Source organism: Protopterus annectens, chromosome 6.part0, assembly GCF_019279795.1.
Source record: "Protopterus annectens isolate FY-2018-M chromosome 6.part0, PAN1.0, whole genome shotgun sequence".
Classification (NCBI taxonomy): domain Eukaryota; kingdom Metazoa; phylum Chordata; order Ceratodontiformes; family Protopteridae; genus Protopterus; species Protopterus annectens.
The window spans coordinates 612,846,231-612,859,570 of record NC_056737.1 but is presented as its reverse complement, the minus strand read 5'-3'; the positions used below and the strand labels follow the sequence as shown (position 1 = coordinate 612,859,570).

Genomic DNA, 13,340 nt, shown 5'->3' with positions numbered 1-13,340 from the left:
ATTCCTGTGGAAGTTTGGAAGCTAGGACGGAAAAATTGAAAGATTTGGAAGGTTTTGTTTAACTGTATTTTAAGAACAGGAGAAGTACCAACATCCTTGAAGAATACAGTGGTAGATGTAGTACCTAAAGAGTGTAAAGGTCCATTATTATCCAGCTTCACACAAGCCGATTTTAATACTAAACCATGATTATAAAATCCTTGTGTCTAGAATGGCTAGAGAATGGCAAAAGTGATGCCGAAATTGATAATTGATCAATGTGGTTTTGCGGAGGGCAGGCAAATATCTGACATTAACAAAACACTGATGATCCAAAGGGAAGCAGAATGTAAGAAAATACCACTGTTGAGACAAAATGAGCTGCTCCACTGAAGAGTCACGGTACAAAACAGAAGGAATATCCAAGGAAAGAGGACCACAGACTCACCACGATATTCTTAGATTAAAGTTTTGTAAAACAGCTTTATTGGAGGTAAGCGCTTTCGCGTATCAAAAGGATACGCTTCTTCAGACCATGATTTCTATTTTTAGCTTTCTTTGTCATCCCAATATAAAAGTGGAGCTTGCAGTTACATTCACTACTATAAATATATATATATACATTTAGATTTCTATAGATTTCTATTGATTTTATTGATTATATTTAAAATGTATTCACCTAATCATTTATTCATTTATATTTATTTATTCAGTTAGATGAATACAGTTCATATTATGAGGCTGAAATTCAATGTATATACTTTATTTACATTCATAATTTTTAAAGAAACTATTCACTTGTTTGATATTTGCTAAATGAAACATCCTTGGTTTTATATGCTAGCAGTGAATGCTTTGTGCAATACACTGCATCAAAGGTTTTTATGCTACTAATTATGTTAATCCACTAATTGGTTGATTGATTGCCAATTGGTACTTGAAATGATTATGGTGATGCTTTGTTTTGTATAAAAAGGAAGCTGCAGCTTCATTTTAAATCATGGTCTGAAGAAGCGTATCCTTTTGATACGCGAAAGCACTTACCTCCAATAAAGCTGTTTTACAAAACTTTAATCTAAGAATATCGTGGTGAGTCTGTGGTTCTCTTTCCTTGAAAATACCACTGTTGTTGGTGGGTCTTGATACAGAGAAAAGCATTTGACAGAGTAAGTCAGGGCTTGTGTGCAGAGTAATGGAATAATTTGCTTTTCCTGATAAAATTATAAGGATATCATGAGGAAACGGAGGTGAAAATTAAAGTGGGTAGGGTCCTCTCTGATAATCTCTGCTTTAGCAGAGGAACCAGGCATTGTTATCTGCATTATATTTAGAACCGCTGGCAAAGAAAATAAGGGACTCAGAAATTTAAGGATATAATTGGCATGGTAGCCAAGAAAAGCTGGCTCTATTTGTAGATGATATTATTTTAAATGTGACAAAACCAGAACGGGACACTACAGTGCTGTGGAACATATTTAGACAGTTTGAAATCTTTTCGGGATACAAAACTAATGAAGCTAAAACAAAGGCAATAGAGGTAAATTATGCACCCACATATGAACTGGTTTAGCCATATGATAATGAAGTACTTTGGAGTATAGATTAAAAATGATTCCACTGTAGCAATTAAGGATATGTGGGAAGAGACTAAACAAAAGACAATACAAAAACTGAGAAAATGGAGGGTCTTTTATACAGATATCGATAGTGAAATACAAGTATTTAAAATGTTTTTGATCCCTTTATTCTTATACACAGGTCTGGCATATTTTTATCACCCAGAGGAGAAGTTGTGGATAGCAATTAATAAAAAAATGAAGAATTTTATCTGGGAGGGGAAGACTGCAAGATTAAGTGGGATAAGTTTATTCTTCCAATAGGAAAGGGTGGACTGAGATTACCTGATTTGAATGGGTATTCCACAGCAACACAGTTAAGGCTCCTATACATAGCATAAGCATAAAACTCTAATCCAAAGTGGAAAGAGATGAAGATGAAATAAGTAGGAAGCTCAAGAAACAAGGAGAGACTGGGATTTTGGATGAAGACTTTTAAGGAGAATAACAACAATCATACAGAATATTATATTCACAAAGTAGCAAAAATTATTCCAAGAACTACGCCAACACGGGAATGAAGAAAGGACATTCTCCAGATAGTGATGACTGCAACTGGGGACAATAGGCAAGGAGGGCTGGAATTTATTGCAGAAAACTAGCAAAGGAACCAAGGTATTGGGAGCAAATAACTAGAGAGGGAAAGGTAACAGAATGAGAAGACGCCAAGAAAGTATTTGGACTGCAAGTTAGAGATTGCCTACCCTATCAAGGATTTATATGACAATACAGGCAAAGAGAAAAAAAGAGGGGGGTCCTAAACAACTGACAAACATTGGTAGAATTTTTAGTAGAATCTAGAACAGAAGTTGCCATTAAGAAAGGAATAATTAATACAGCATATAAAATATTGCATGATAAGTATACGAATCAGAGGAGATTGGGAAGAGAGACTAGATAAGCAATTTACAAAGAAACAATGGGGGATCTATGTATGTCTCCCGGATATACAACAAAGTCTAGAAGATTTAGGATCTTTGCTTGGATGTGTTTACATAGGTATTTTTATACTCCAAGAAGATTCCAAAAATGTTTCCTGAAGTAGACAGCATATATTGGAGGTGTGATGGGGGGGGGGGGGGGAGGAAACTGGGACCTTATTTTATGGAAGTGTAATGAGTTGAGACTTTAAAGATTGTTGCAGACTACTCCGTCAGAGATGCTGGGAGAACAAACTGGTGTAACTAAGGAAATGTTTTTTTTTTGAGCTAGGATACAGAATCAGAATTGCTTAAATGTAGTAAGGCCTTGCTGAGTTTAAGTATCATGGCTGCCAAAAAGCAATTACTAGAAAATGGAAATCAAAGTCTAAACCAACTAGAAGTAGCAAAAATAGTAATGAAGATAAAACAACTGGAATTAGGATCTTTAGAAAAGGGTACGAGCAAATTTCACAGGAAAAAATGGGAAGTGTGGGATCAATAAATGCAGAAGAGGAATGAGGTTTAAAAGAAGGCAGGAAATGAACGTGCTATGTAATGGCTGACTAACAATGACAGGATACAGAAGAGGAACGAGGTTTAAAAGAAGGCAGGAAATGAACGTGCTATGTAATGGCTGACTAACAATGACTGGATACAGTACAAGTCATATACAAGGTTTGCAGCTACAGTTGTGTTGTCATGGTTGGTAATGTATAATATTTCAATTGATATTGTGTTGGTATGGTTTATTTTGATTTATATACATTTAAGATTGCCTATGTCATACATGATAATTTAATAAAGATGTTTCTTGTTTAAAAAAACAAATAAAGCAGACTAAGAAAACACAATATGGTATATTACTGCAAATACACAATATAATGTACAAACTACCGAAGACTAATTCAGATAAATGAACAAATCTGGATAAGGATCTCACTGTTGAGACAGGTATCACAGCTTAATCAGGTTTACAACAGAACAGTACAGTTCAGTGTAGCTCGTCACAAATAAAGCAACAAAAACTGAAAAAGCCACCTCATTCAGTCACTTGGACCTTCGTCTAAAAAGGTCAGGATGTAATGCATAGTGTGTATCTTTAAGAAACAGTGTCATAGCTTAATGCAGGATGTTCTTGTTATATGGCACAGTCTGAAGAAAATGCCAATAAAGTTGGCATTACATGTCTCCATCTTTTATGTCAGCTACCCAATATACAAAACACTGCAGTACTTATCCACTTTACAGGGAAAAAGTCAATGTATGGAACTGGACGCTGGATCACAGCATAATCCTTAGAGTACACCTTTTGGATCAACTTGATTGATTTGTAAATACCCTCAACAGATTATACACAGTGAGAGCTGCAGAAGAAAACACTCCACCTCACAGATGACAACTTTACTTTAAAGTAATAGTATATCTTCCCCTCAGGTTTTGCAGGTAGCATCCTTATACTGGCATATTTGCTTTCCTGTGGACTTGCAGTTCTTTGGGATCGTCTTAAATTCTTCTTACTTAGACAAAGTTTTGCTTTTTTTTCACTTCTCCTTACTCAAAACCTGTTGCTGAAGCACTCCCAGCTTTATTCTAACTTCAACATGGCCTACAAGACAGTGTTTTTCCCTCATATTCCCCTACATTTGTTTTATTTGCACTTATTATTTTTTATTACCCTGTTGTCCATGTATTTTTTGACAATGAAGTTTAAGGCTATGTTCTAATAGACCTAGACCCTAGGTTTGAGTCCCACAGCCTCCACTGTCTACTCTCTGAATAAGCAAGTCACTTAACTGGATATTGTTCCCAGATTGTCCCTGAAAAAGTAGTGGGTGTTGGTGGGCTTAACCTGATTAATAAACAGATGATTATGATCATTGCTTTCAACAGATTCTTCTTTCTTAAAACAGGCTTTGTGCTTTATTTAAATTTGAGACATTTGAAAGATTAGCAGTTAATCCCAGATGGCATCTATCTTCTTTGAAAAAGGATTGTATGTCGACCAGGAAGACCTACTTGGAAGTCCTGTCTGGGCAAATGGAAACTTTTTTTACATGCATCACAAAATTCTATGTCCAGAAACATTCAAACATAATGGATTATTTATATTATCGTTACATAAGAAAGTAGTTTACCTGTTTGTCAGGCTGTATCCCTTCTGTAGTACAAGTTTTATCTGACATTGTACTGAATATTTTATTAAAAAATACATTACCTCTAGGACCACCAGAGAATGTAGTCTTTCCCACAGTATTAGGATTTGAACTTCATGATTAAGAAGCAATCTCCCTTTAGACTAGTCAGCTAAGTGGATTTAAAACAACACACACACACATTTAATTTATATGGAAAATGCATGAGGCAGTAACCTCTGATAAGAAAATCTCATGTTTAAGTATTTGATTTCTAAGTATTCCTACAGGGTTTTCCATGCATTTAAATAAATATCAGTTCAAAATATCTGTGAAAATGTGACTTGGACTTATTTTCATACATCTGCAATATTATAAGCTGGATTCTAATTCAGAAGGGCTACATTTGTTATGACATCCTGAAGGTGGTCCTCTTATAATCTTTCAGCTCTAGTCGTTGTAATAATGGAGCGCTTGGTATCAGTCACATTTACTGTAATATAATAAGAGTCTTCCCGAACCAAGATAACCAGTTGTGTGAGATAATTTCCATAACTATAGTGCTTACATGATCTAGTCTGTTCATTTAACAACCAGAATTGAAATGCCAAAGGCAGCATTTACGTAACATTTTAAGATGTTCTCAGGCTAAAAAAGCAGCTCCCTTACCTCCTATAATGTTTCACACCCTCTATTTTGTCCAGCTAAAGTCTGCCCTTTTAAGGACAAGTATTAAAGACACCATGCAGCGTTATAGGCCTCAGGGATTTTCCTTCAGATTTTGTTTGCTGCATTCCTGCAATGCTTCAAGAGGGACTTCCAGCTTTGTTTTTAGTGACTCCTGCAATGCTTCAAGAGGGACTTCCAGCTTTGTTTTTAGTGACTTTGGTAGTTTTGTTCTTCAGATTTTCTAACTATTTTCAAATCTGGTATTTTCAATTAAGTCAAACTCTTTCCGTTTATTAATCTTTGCTGAGTCTGGGCTATTTTTTGTGTCTACCCTTTGCTCCTGACAGGTTGGCATTCTATCTGTGACATTTTTGCTTTTATTTTAGAGCAACAGTTATCTGCAGAATTAGAACAGAGTTTGCCTTGATTTCTTGGCTATTTATTGACGCTTGTATTAGAATTTTTGGCATTATGTAAAAAATAAAAAAAAAAAGGGGGGGGGGTAAAGAAAAAAACCCAAGATACAGGAAATGTACTAAATGTGGAATTAAAATTTCACCTGAAGACACACATGCCTTATAATTGGTGTGCCTGGAGATGGAATACCTGAATACTAACTGCAATATCTGTGAAAAATTTGGGTCTAGGACTTTGCAGGAAAAGAAATGTAGATTATATTTAAAGGATTGTTGCTTATGGATAAAGTACAGTTTTGTACCTACCATAAAATGTAGATGTTCGAGTGTAGACACTGCTGCAGTCATTACACTTGGGTTATCCTGCCGTCAGGCGGTTCCCCAGTCGGCCTGAGTTCCAAAGTCTTGGTCCGGCGTCGGTTGCTGTTGCTTATTCCCTGACGTCAGTGCGCCAGGGGGATACAAGATGCAGCCGACGCCATTTTCTTCAGTTTTTCTTGCCCCAGATGTCAGGTGCCCCCAAATAGGTAGGCCTTTCAAATTGCTAGTAAAATACATAATAGAAAAGCAAACAACCATTTTTAATTACCAGCAAATACTCCCTTTAGAAAATTAGGGTAGAAGACCTAGGTACATATCAGAAAGAAAGAGGGGAAGGAGGGAGGGTAACCTGGACTGCAGCAGTGTCTACACTCGAACATCTACATTTATGGTAGGTAAAAAACTGTACTATGTTCATCGTGTGACACTGCTGCAGTCATTACACTTGGGTGGAATCCCAAAGCTGAGGTAGGGAGGATGGATCTATAAGGCATTAGGGGTGGCTATAAGACCCTGCAGCACAGCAGTGACAAAGCCAGCTCTGGATTTGGAATATAAAGGCAAATGGTAATGTTAGGTGAAGGTATGTACAGAACTCCATGTTGCTGCTTCTAAAATATCCTTGGTAGGCACTACTCTGAGGTAGGCAGTTGAAGTGGCTGTTGCCCTGGTGGAGTGAGATCTAATGCTGCTAGGTACAGGTTTTCCATGGTGTGTATAGCAAAAATGTATACAGTGAGCTATCCATTTTGAAATAGCCTGCTTTGAAATGGCTTTTCCCTGTGCTCCTGCAGCGTATGCTACCAATAATTGTTCAGATTTTCTGAAAGCTTTGGTTTTGCTCAAGTAGAAGCGCAACTGTCTGTGAATGTCCAAGGAATGTAGTAGGCTCTCCCCTTTGTTCTGTGGTTTTGGATAAAAAGTTGGCAAGTGAATAGTTTGGTTTAGAGCCACACTTGATACTACCTTTGGCATAAACATTTGGGTTAGTTCTTAAGGACACCCTGTCCTGGTGGAAGATGAGGAAAGGTTCCACTGCCATTAGTGCCTGTAATTCTGAAACTCTTCTTGCTGATGTTATTGCCAGTAGCAGAGCAGTCTTCCAAGAGACATATTTTAATTCTGCTGTGTTAGCTGGCTCAAAAGGAGGTAAAGTTAATTTTTCCAAAACAAAGTTGAGGTCCTAAGTTGGTGTAGGTGCTCTATGGGGCGGTCTCATGTTTTTAGCCCCTCTAAGGTACTGTTTGAGTAAAGGATTTGAAAAAATTGGTGGATCAGTGTTGTAATGAGCAGAAATGTCTGAGGCATGAATCTTGATGGATGAAAAGGAGAGGCCCTTGTCCAGCATCTCAGTTAAGTATTGAAGTATCTGAGGAATGTTTGGGACAAGAAGGTCAAGGCTGTGTGCTTGGTTCCAGGCACAGAATCTCTTCCATTTATTCGAGTAGGCTTTCCTGGTGCTAGGCCTTCTGGCCTCCAGAATGACGCCCATAACAGCTTTGGAGAGAGGCAATGCTTGCTTGGTTAAGGAATTTTCCATGCAGCTAGATATAAGGTCTTTAGATGGCTGTGAAGTATCTGATTGTTGTGTTGTGTCAACAGCTATGGGATTTGAGGCAATATCCAGGGTGGTTCCTGTGCTAAGTTCTTTAAGATTGGGTACCAGTGCTGGTGTGGCCAGTCTGGTGCAATCAGGATCATCTTTGGCTCTTCCTGCCTGGCTTTTATGAGTACCTTTGGAAGGAGAGGTAAAGGAGGGAAAGCATATACTTGTAATTTTTTCCAGCTGAATGAGAGGGCATCCACTTTCCATGCTTGTGGATGGTAGCTCCTTGTGCAGAATTTCTGTAGTTGGCAGTTCATTGGGGATGCAAACAGATCTATGTCTGGTTTCCCCCATTTTTGTGCTATCATTCTGAATATTTGTGGACTCAATTGCCATGCGTGAGGATCCATGATGTTTCTGCTTAGGTCGTCTGCCAGTGTGTTTTTCTCTCCTGGCAGGAATTGTGCTTGCAGATGAACTTGGTAGTTTAAAGCTGTGTTCCACACGGTCATGGCTTGTCTGCAGAGGGGGTAGGAGTGTGCCCCCTTGCTTGTTTATGTACCACATAACTGTGGTGTTGTCTGTCTTTAGTAGTAGTAGTCCTGGATGCAGCAGGTCCTTGAAAGATATAATTGCATTTTGTACAGCTAGCATCTCTTTTTGATTGATGTGGAGATGTCTGTTCTGCGGGCCACTCACCCTGAATACATTTTCCTGCCATGTGTGCTCCCCAGGCGTAATCCGATGCATCTGTTGTCAATGACTGCCTGGCTGTGGGTTGAGTAAAAGGCTGTCCCTTGTTGAGGTGACAAGCTTGAGCCCACCATTGCAACTCCTGTTGAAGGCAAGGAATTAGTGGTATAACGGTTTCCAAATTTTGACAGTGTTGAGACCATACACTCTTTAGGTACCATTGTAGTTTCCTCATCTGCAGTCTGGCATATGGAATTAGTAGTATGCAAGATGCCATGTAGCCCAAGGCCTGCAGAATTTTTCTTGCAGGGAGATGGGTCTTTGTTGCCATTAAATGAAAATACTGAGTCAGTTGTCCTTGCTTGTCTGGCGTGAGATAAGCCATTTGGGCCGTTGTGTTTAAGCTGGCACCCAGGAATATTATCTGCTGTGAGGGCACTAGTTTTGATTTCTTTTCGTTTACTGTGTACCCCAGGCAACTTAACTTTTTTACGTAAGCCAGATACTTTAGAAGAATGTCCTTGCTCTCTGCTTGGATTAGGCAGTCGTCCAGGTATGGGTAAATTTGAATTCCTTTTTGCCTGGGCACAGTAGATAAGCCAAAGGGCAGTGCAGAGAATTGATAGTGCATTGAACATGCTAGAAATCTGAGGCATCTTCTGCAGTTTTGTCTGACAGGGACATGCAGGTATGCCTCTTTGAGGTCCAAAGTCAGGAGCCAAGCTTTCTTGCCCAGCATGGGAAGAAGCTGCTGTAGTGTCAACATTTTGAATTTCGGAATATCCAGGTAAGTGTCCAGAGAAGAAAAGTCCAGAATGGGTCTCCAGGCTTTGTCCTTTCTGGGAACCAGAAAGAGTCTTGAGTAAAATCCTTGTCCTTGCTCTTGTGGTGGTACCTTTTGGATAGCTCTCATGTCCATGAGTGCTGTAATTTGTTTTTGAGCCTCTGTGCATTGATTTGGTGGCAGATTTGACATTCCTTTTAACCTTGGAAGAGTGTGGAAGTGGAACCTGTAACCCTGAGATATGATGTTGAGAACCCATTTGTCTTTGGTGATGCAATGCCAGTTGTGATAGAAAACAGCCAGTTTTCCTCCTAAGGGGGCTGCCAAGAGAGAGCTGTTTGGCAGCTGTAGTGGGAAGTCATTGAGACCGTTATTTATAAGGTTGAGGTCTGTCTTCCCCTTCTTTCTGGCCTGGTGTACCCCATTGTTGAGGTTTGTAAGGGCCTTGTGTCTGACCTCTACCTCTTGGAAGTCTATATCTGTCCCTTTGAGGTCGGTCTATGACTGGAAAGGACCAATTTTTTGCTGGCCAATTTCTGCTAAAACGAGGAGGTTGAACCTGTAAGAAATCTTTGACCGTTTGCATAGATTTTACCTTATCCTCCATCTTTTTTAATACCTCCTCTGCCTTAACTCCAAACAACACATCCCGCTGCAAAGGTGCATCCAGTAATTTGGCCATAACATGATCTGGTAGCGTATGTACTTTTAACCAAGCATGCCTTCTAATGACAGAGCCTCTACAGGAGGCCTCTAAGGAATCAAAACCACATTGCAAAGTATGTTTTCCCACTTGTTCAGCTGCATGCAATAAATCCTGCATTTCTTTCAAATTAGGAGGATCCGAATCTGGAAGCATCTTTTGTTTCAACTGAGACATTAAAATTTGTTGATATTTTAGCATGTGAAACTGGCAATTCAAGGCTCTCATGGCTAAAGTTGCAGATGTATAAACTTTCTTGCCCCATCTATAGACCACATATTCTCCTCTGCTCCACAATATGAAACAACTCTGACCACAAACCATCTGTTATTGTAAAAAAGACAACCAGGAAAATCAAATTTCTTTTATTCTCTCTAGCGCTTCGGTGTTTCCACCTTCAAGGAATATCAAGCAGTAAACTCACAAACCAAACTTTCTTATATATTACATTCAATTAGCAGCACCTGTCTACCAATTACACAGCAGTTTGCCTTAAAGCAAACACTTCCAATTTAGTTCATTATTAAGACCATTAGGCATCATAGTTTTATATTTTAAAATAAAAATACTTTCTTTATATAATAATTTTTTGTTTCAATACATTTTCATCCATACTCAAAGACTTTACAGTCTCTAAAACAGTACCCTGCAACAGGGCCCAATTACTATTATGAAACATTCTAAAATGTGCAGCAATTATTTTATCCTCTATTATTTTTGACATCTCTCATATGCTCCATGAATCTAACATGAAATTCTCTCTTAGTTTCCCCTATGTAATAAAGTTCACATGGGCATCTTAATGCATATATTACCCCTCTACTTCTACACGTACATGTGTCTCTAGGCTCAAATTTAACCCCATTTATATTCCTAAATGTATTAACAACATTATTACAAATACTGCATCTATTGCAGCACATTGTACCTCGACACAAGATAGTTCTTGATATTGCTATTTTTGGCATAGAAAATTTACCATGTACCACCATGTCCTTTAAATTTCGATCCCTTTTGTAGGAAATGGTTTATAAGGAAGAATATTTGCCAAAGCTTTATCTCCCAACAAATATTTCCAATAATACTTTATCAAAGCTTTTATTTCACCTTTTATATTGTATATTTTTACATAGTAAATAACATCTCCTTTCCCCTTATTCTCTCCAAGAAAACTGCTATTATGTTGTTTATTCATTCTTTTATTTATATGTACAGCCCTTCCATATTTAACTTTCTCATTATTTTAGTATAAGCCTTTTCTAAATTGTCTGGGTCATAGCCCCTATACAAAAACATTTGGTTAGTTCTTTCCATCTCTTTCACCAATTCATTCTTATCACTACACAACCATGAAACATGTACCAATTCTCCAAATGGTAAAGCTTCTAACACATGGAGAGGATGACAACTGGTGGCATGTAAATATTGATTACCGTCCACAAATTTCCTATGAATATTGGACGAAATACTCCCGTCTTCCATGCCTTCCAAAATAAGATCAAGATATACAACTTTGTTCCCTTTCTGAAGTCCATCGAAAGCAAGACCAAAGGGATTCCTATGCATATCTGTTATAAAACTCTCTACCTCTTTTTCACCCCCCTCACATATGAAAATTAAATAGTCAATAAAACGAAAATAAAAATCCACATATTTTTTCATAAAATCCAAATTAAATAGAAACTTTTTTTCAAAAAAAGACAAAAGTTTGCGTACATGGGGGCAAAAGCTGACCCCATCGCCGTACCTTGTTTCTGTCTATATAATACATTGCCAAAGTAAAAATAGTTATTTTTCAAACAAATCTCAACCATATTGGTGACAAAATGAGATAAAGGGCCATCACCCATGAAGTACTTCATCGCCTCTAAACCATCCTTATGGTGGATAGAGGTGTATAGGCTCTTAACATCAATCACCAACCAATATCTGGTTTTACTCCATACTACTGGGGAAATTTTATATAAAAAATCTACAATATCCTTTATATACACAGGGGATTTGAGAACATGGGGCAATAGTAACTCGTGTAATATTAGATTAATGTTATGTAAAAAATAGTTGCAAGCTGAAATAATAGGTCTTCCCAGAGGTTTAACTAAACTTTTGTGTATTTTAGGCAGACAGAAAAAAATAGCTATTTCACTTCTTTGGTTAAATAACCTATCCCTGACATCTCTTTCTTTGAAAAAACCTAATCTAACACTTATGTCTAAAATTCTCTCAAATTCAGCCATAGCTTGCTCATATTTGTTTTTATCACACTTCTCATAAACATCAATATTATTCAGATGTTCCATACACATACTATGATATTGTAATACATTCATGATAACTATTTTATTCCCTTTGTCCGAGGGTTTAATTACTATGTCTTCTCTTTCACTTAATGTTTTTAAAGCCTGCCATTCTTTTATAGTTAAATTATAGGGCACTTCATGTTTATTTAATATTACTTTATCACAAATATTTCCAGTTCCGAATCCCATCATGGAACCAAATTGTGTAATACGTTGGTTGATAAAAGGTGGCATAAACTTATTAAAAACTGGTATGTGTGAAACATCAATTTTGCAATCAACATTAGAAACCACATTAACACTAGTATCTAAAAAACTTTCATCCATCTCTTCATTACAAGAAAATAAACTGTCCTCGGATACATCATGGAGTGAAGGATTAAATGCTGCATTTTCACTAATAGAATCCCTAGAAAAATGATATTTCAAATGTATTTCCTCAAGAATTTAAACACTTCCTGTTTGACTATGTGCCCTCGAGGCAACACAGTCGGGACAAATTTTAGTCCCAAACTTAATACAGAAAACTCTTCTTGGGTCAATTCACACTGGGATAAATTCAAAACTATATTCGGTTCAGTACATACCTTATTTTCTGAACCTTTTATTATGTTGTTGCCCATTTCTATAGCCCTGCTGAAAATCCACCTGGTAACTTCTCTCTGAGTTACCGGCGTATGTCCCAAAATTTCTAGTCCGTTTTTGTCCCTGTTGTCCATATTGCTGCTGGTTAAGTGAAGATCCCCCTTGCTTCCGAAAAGTTTGTAAATGTTCTTGAAGCTGCTGCGGTGGAGGTAATTCTGGAAACTCGCTTTCTTGCCCCATCTGTCTAATGCTCTGGAATCTCTGTCAGAGGGGACTGGGTTTTTAGCCGATGAGGCCTTAATCCCTTTGGGTCCCTGAGAAATAGTTTCAGGGTCAGCAACAGGGCTTTTGTATAGAAATTTGTGAGAGTCAGGGACTCTGTAATATCTATCTGGCTTAATTGGGGCTGGTGGTAAGGAGTCAGGGTTTAAGCTGGATTCAGTGTATACATCATCCACAAATCTAACACTGGCGGAATAGCAAGGGGTCTGTGTTGAGGCAGTAAAAGGAAGTCTCTGAGCCTTTTCTTGGATTCTGAGTAATCCTGGCCTTCCCAGTGGAAATGTTCCCTCATGGTATGTAAGGTCTCCCCCAAAGGAATAGTCCTCAGGCAGAGAGGCTGATGGAATTGATTCCTCAGCATCGGAATCCTCATAAAGGGGTAAGGAATACC

General features: G+C 37.9%; 1 protein-coding gene across 1 annotated transcript in view; it reads right to left on the bottom strand.

Annotated features, from left to right (window-relative positions):
- LOC122803872 (kelch domain-containing protein 2-like) overlaps window positions 1-12,907 on the bottom strand; it is a 599,698-nt gene extending 586,791 nt beyond the window's left edge. Inside the window, exons 1-2 of the mRNA XM_044073552.1 lie at window positions 12,684-12,907; window positions 11,946-12,491 (exon numbers count right to left, since the gene is read on the bottom strand). Of these exons, the coding sequence (XP_043929487.1) occupies window positions 11,946-12,491; window positions 12,684-12,907 (770 nt within the window). The remainder of the gene's footprint in view (window positions 1-11,945; window positions 12,492-12,683) is intronic.
- Window positions 12,908-13,340: the final 433 nt, after the last annotated feature.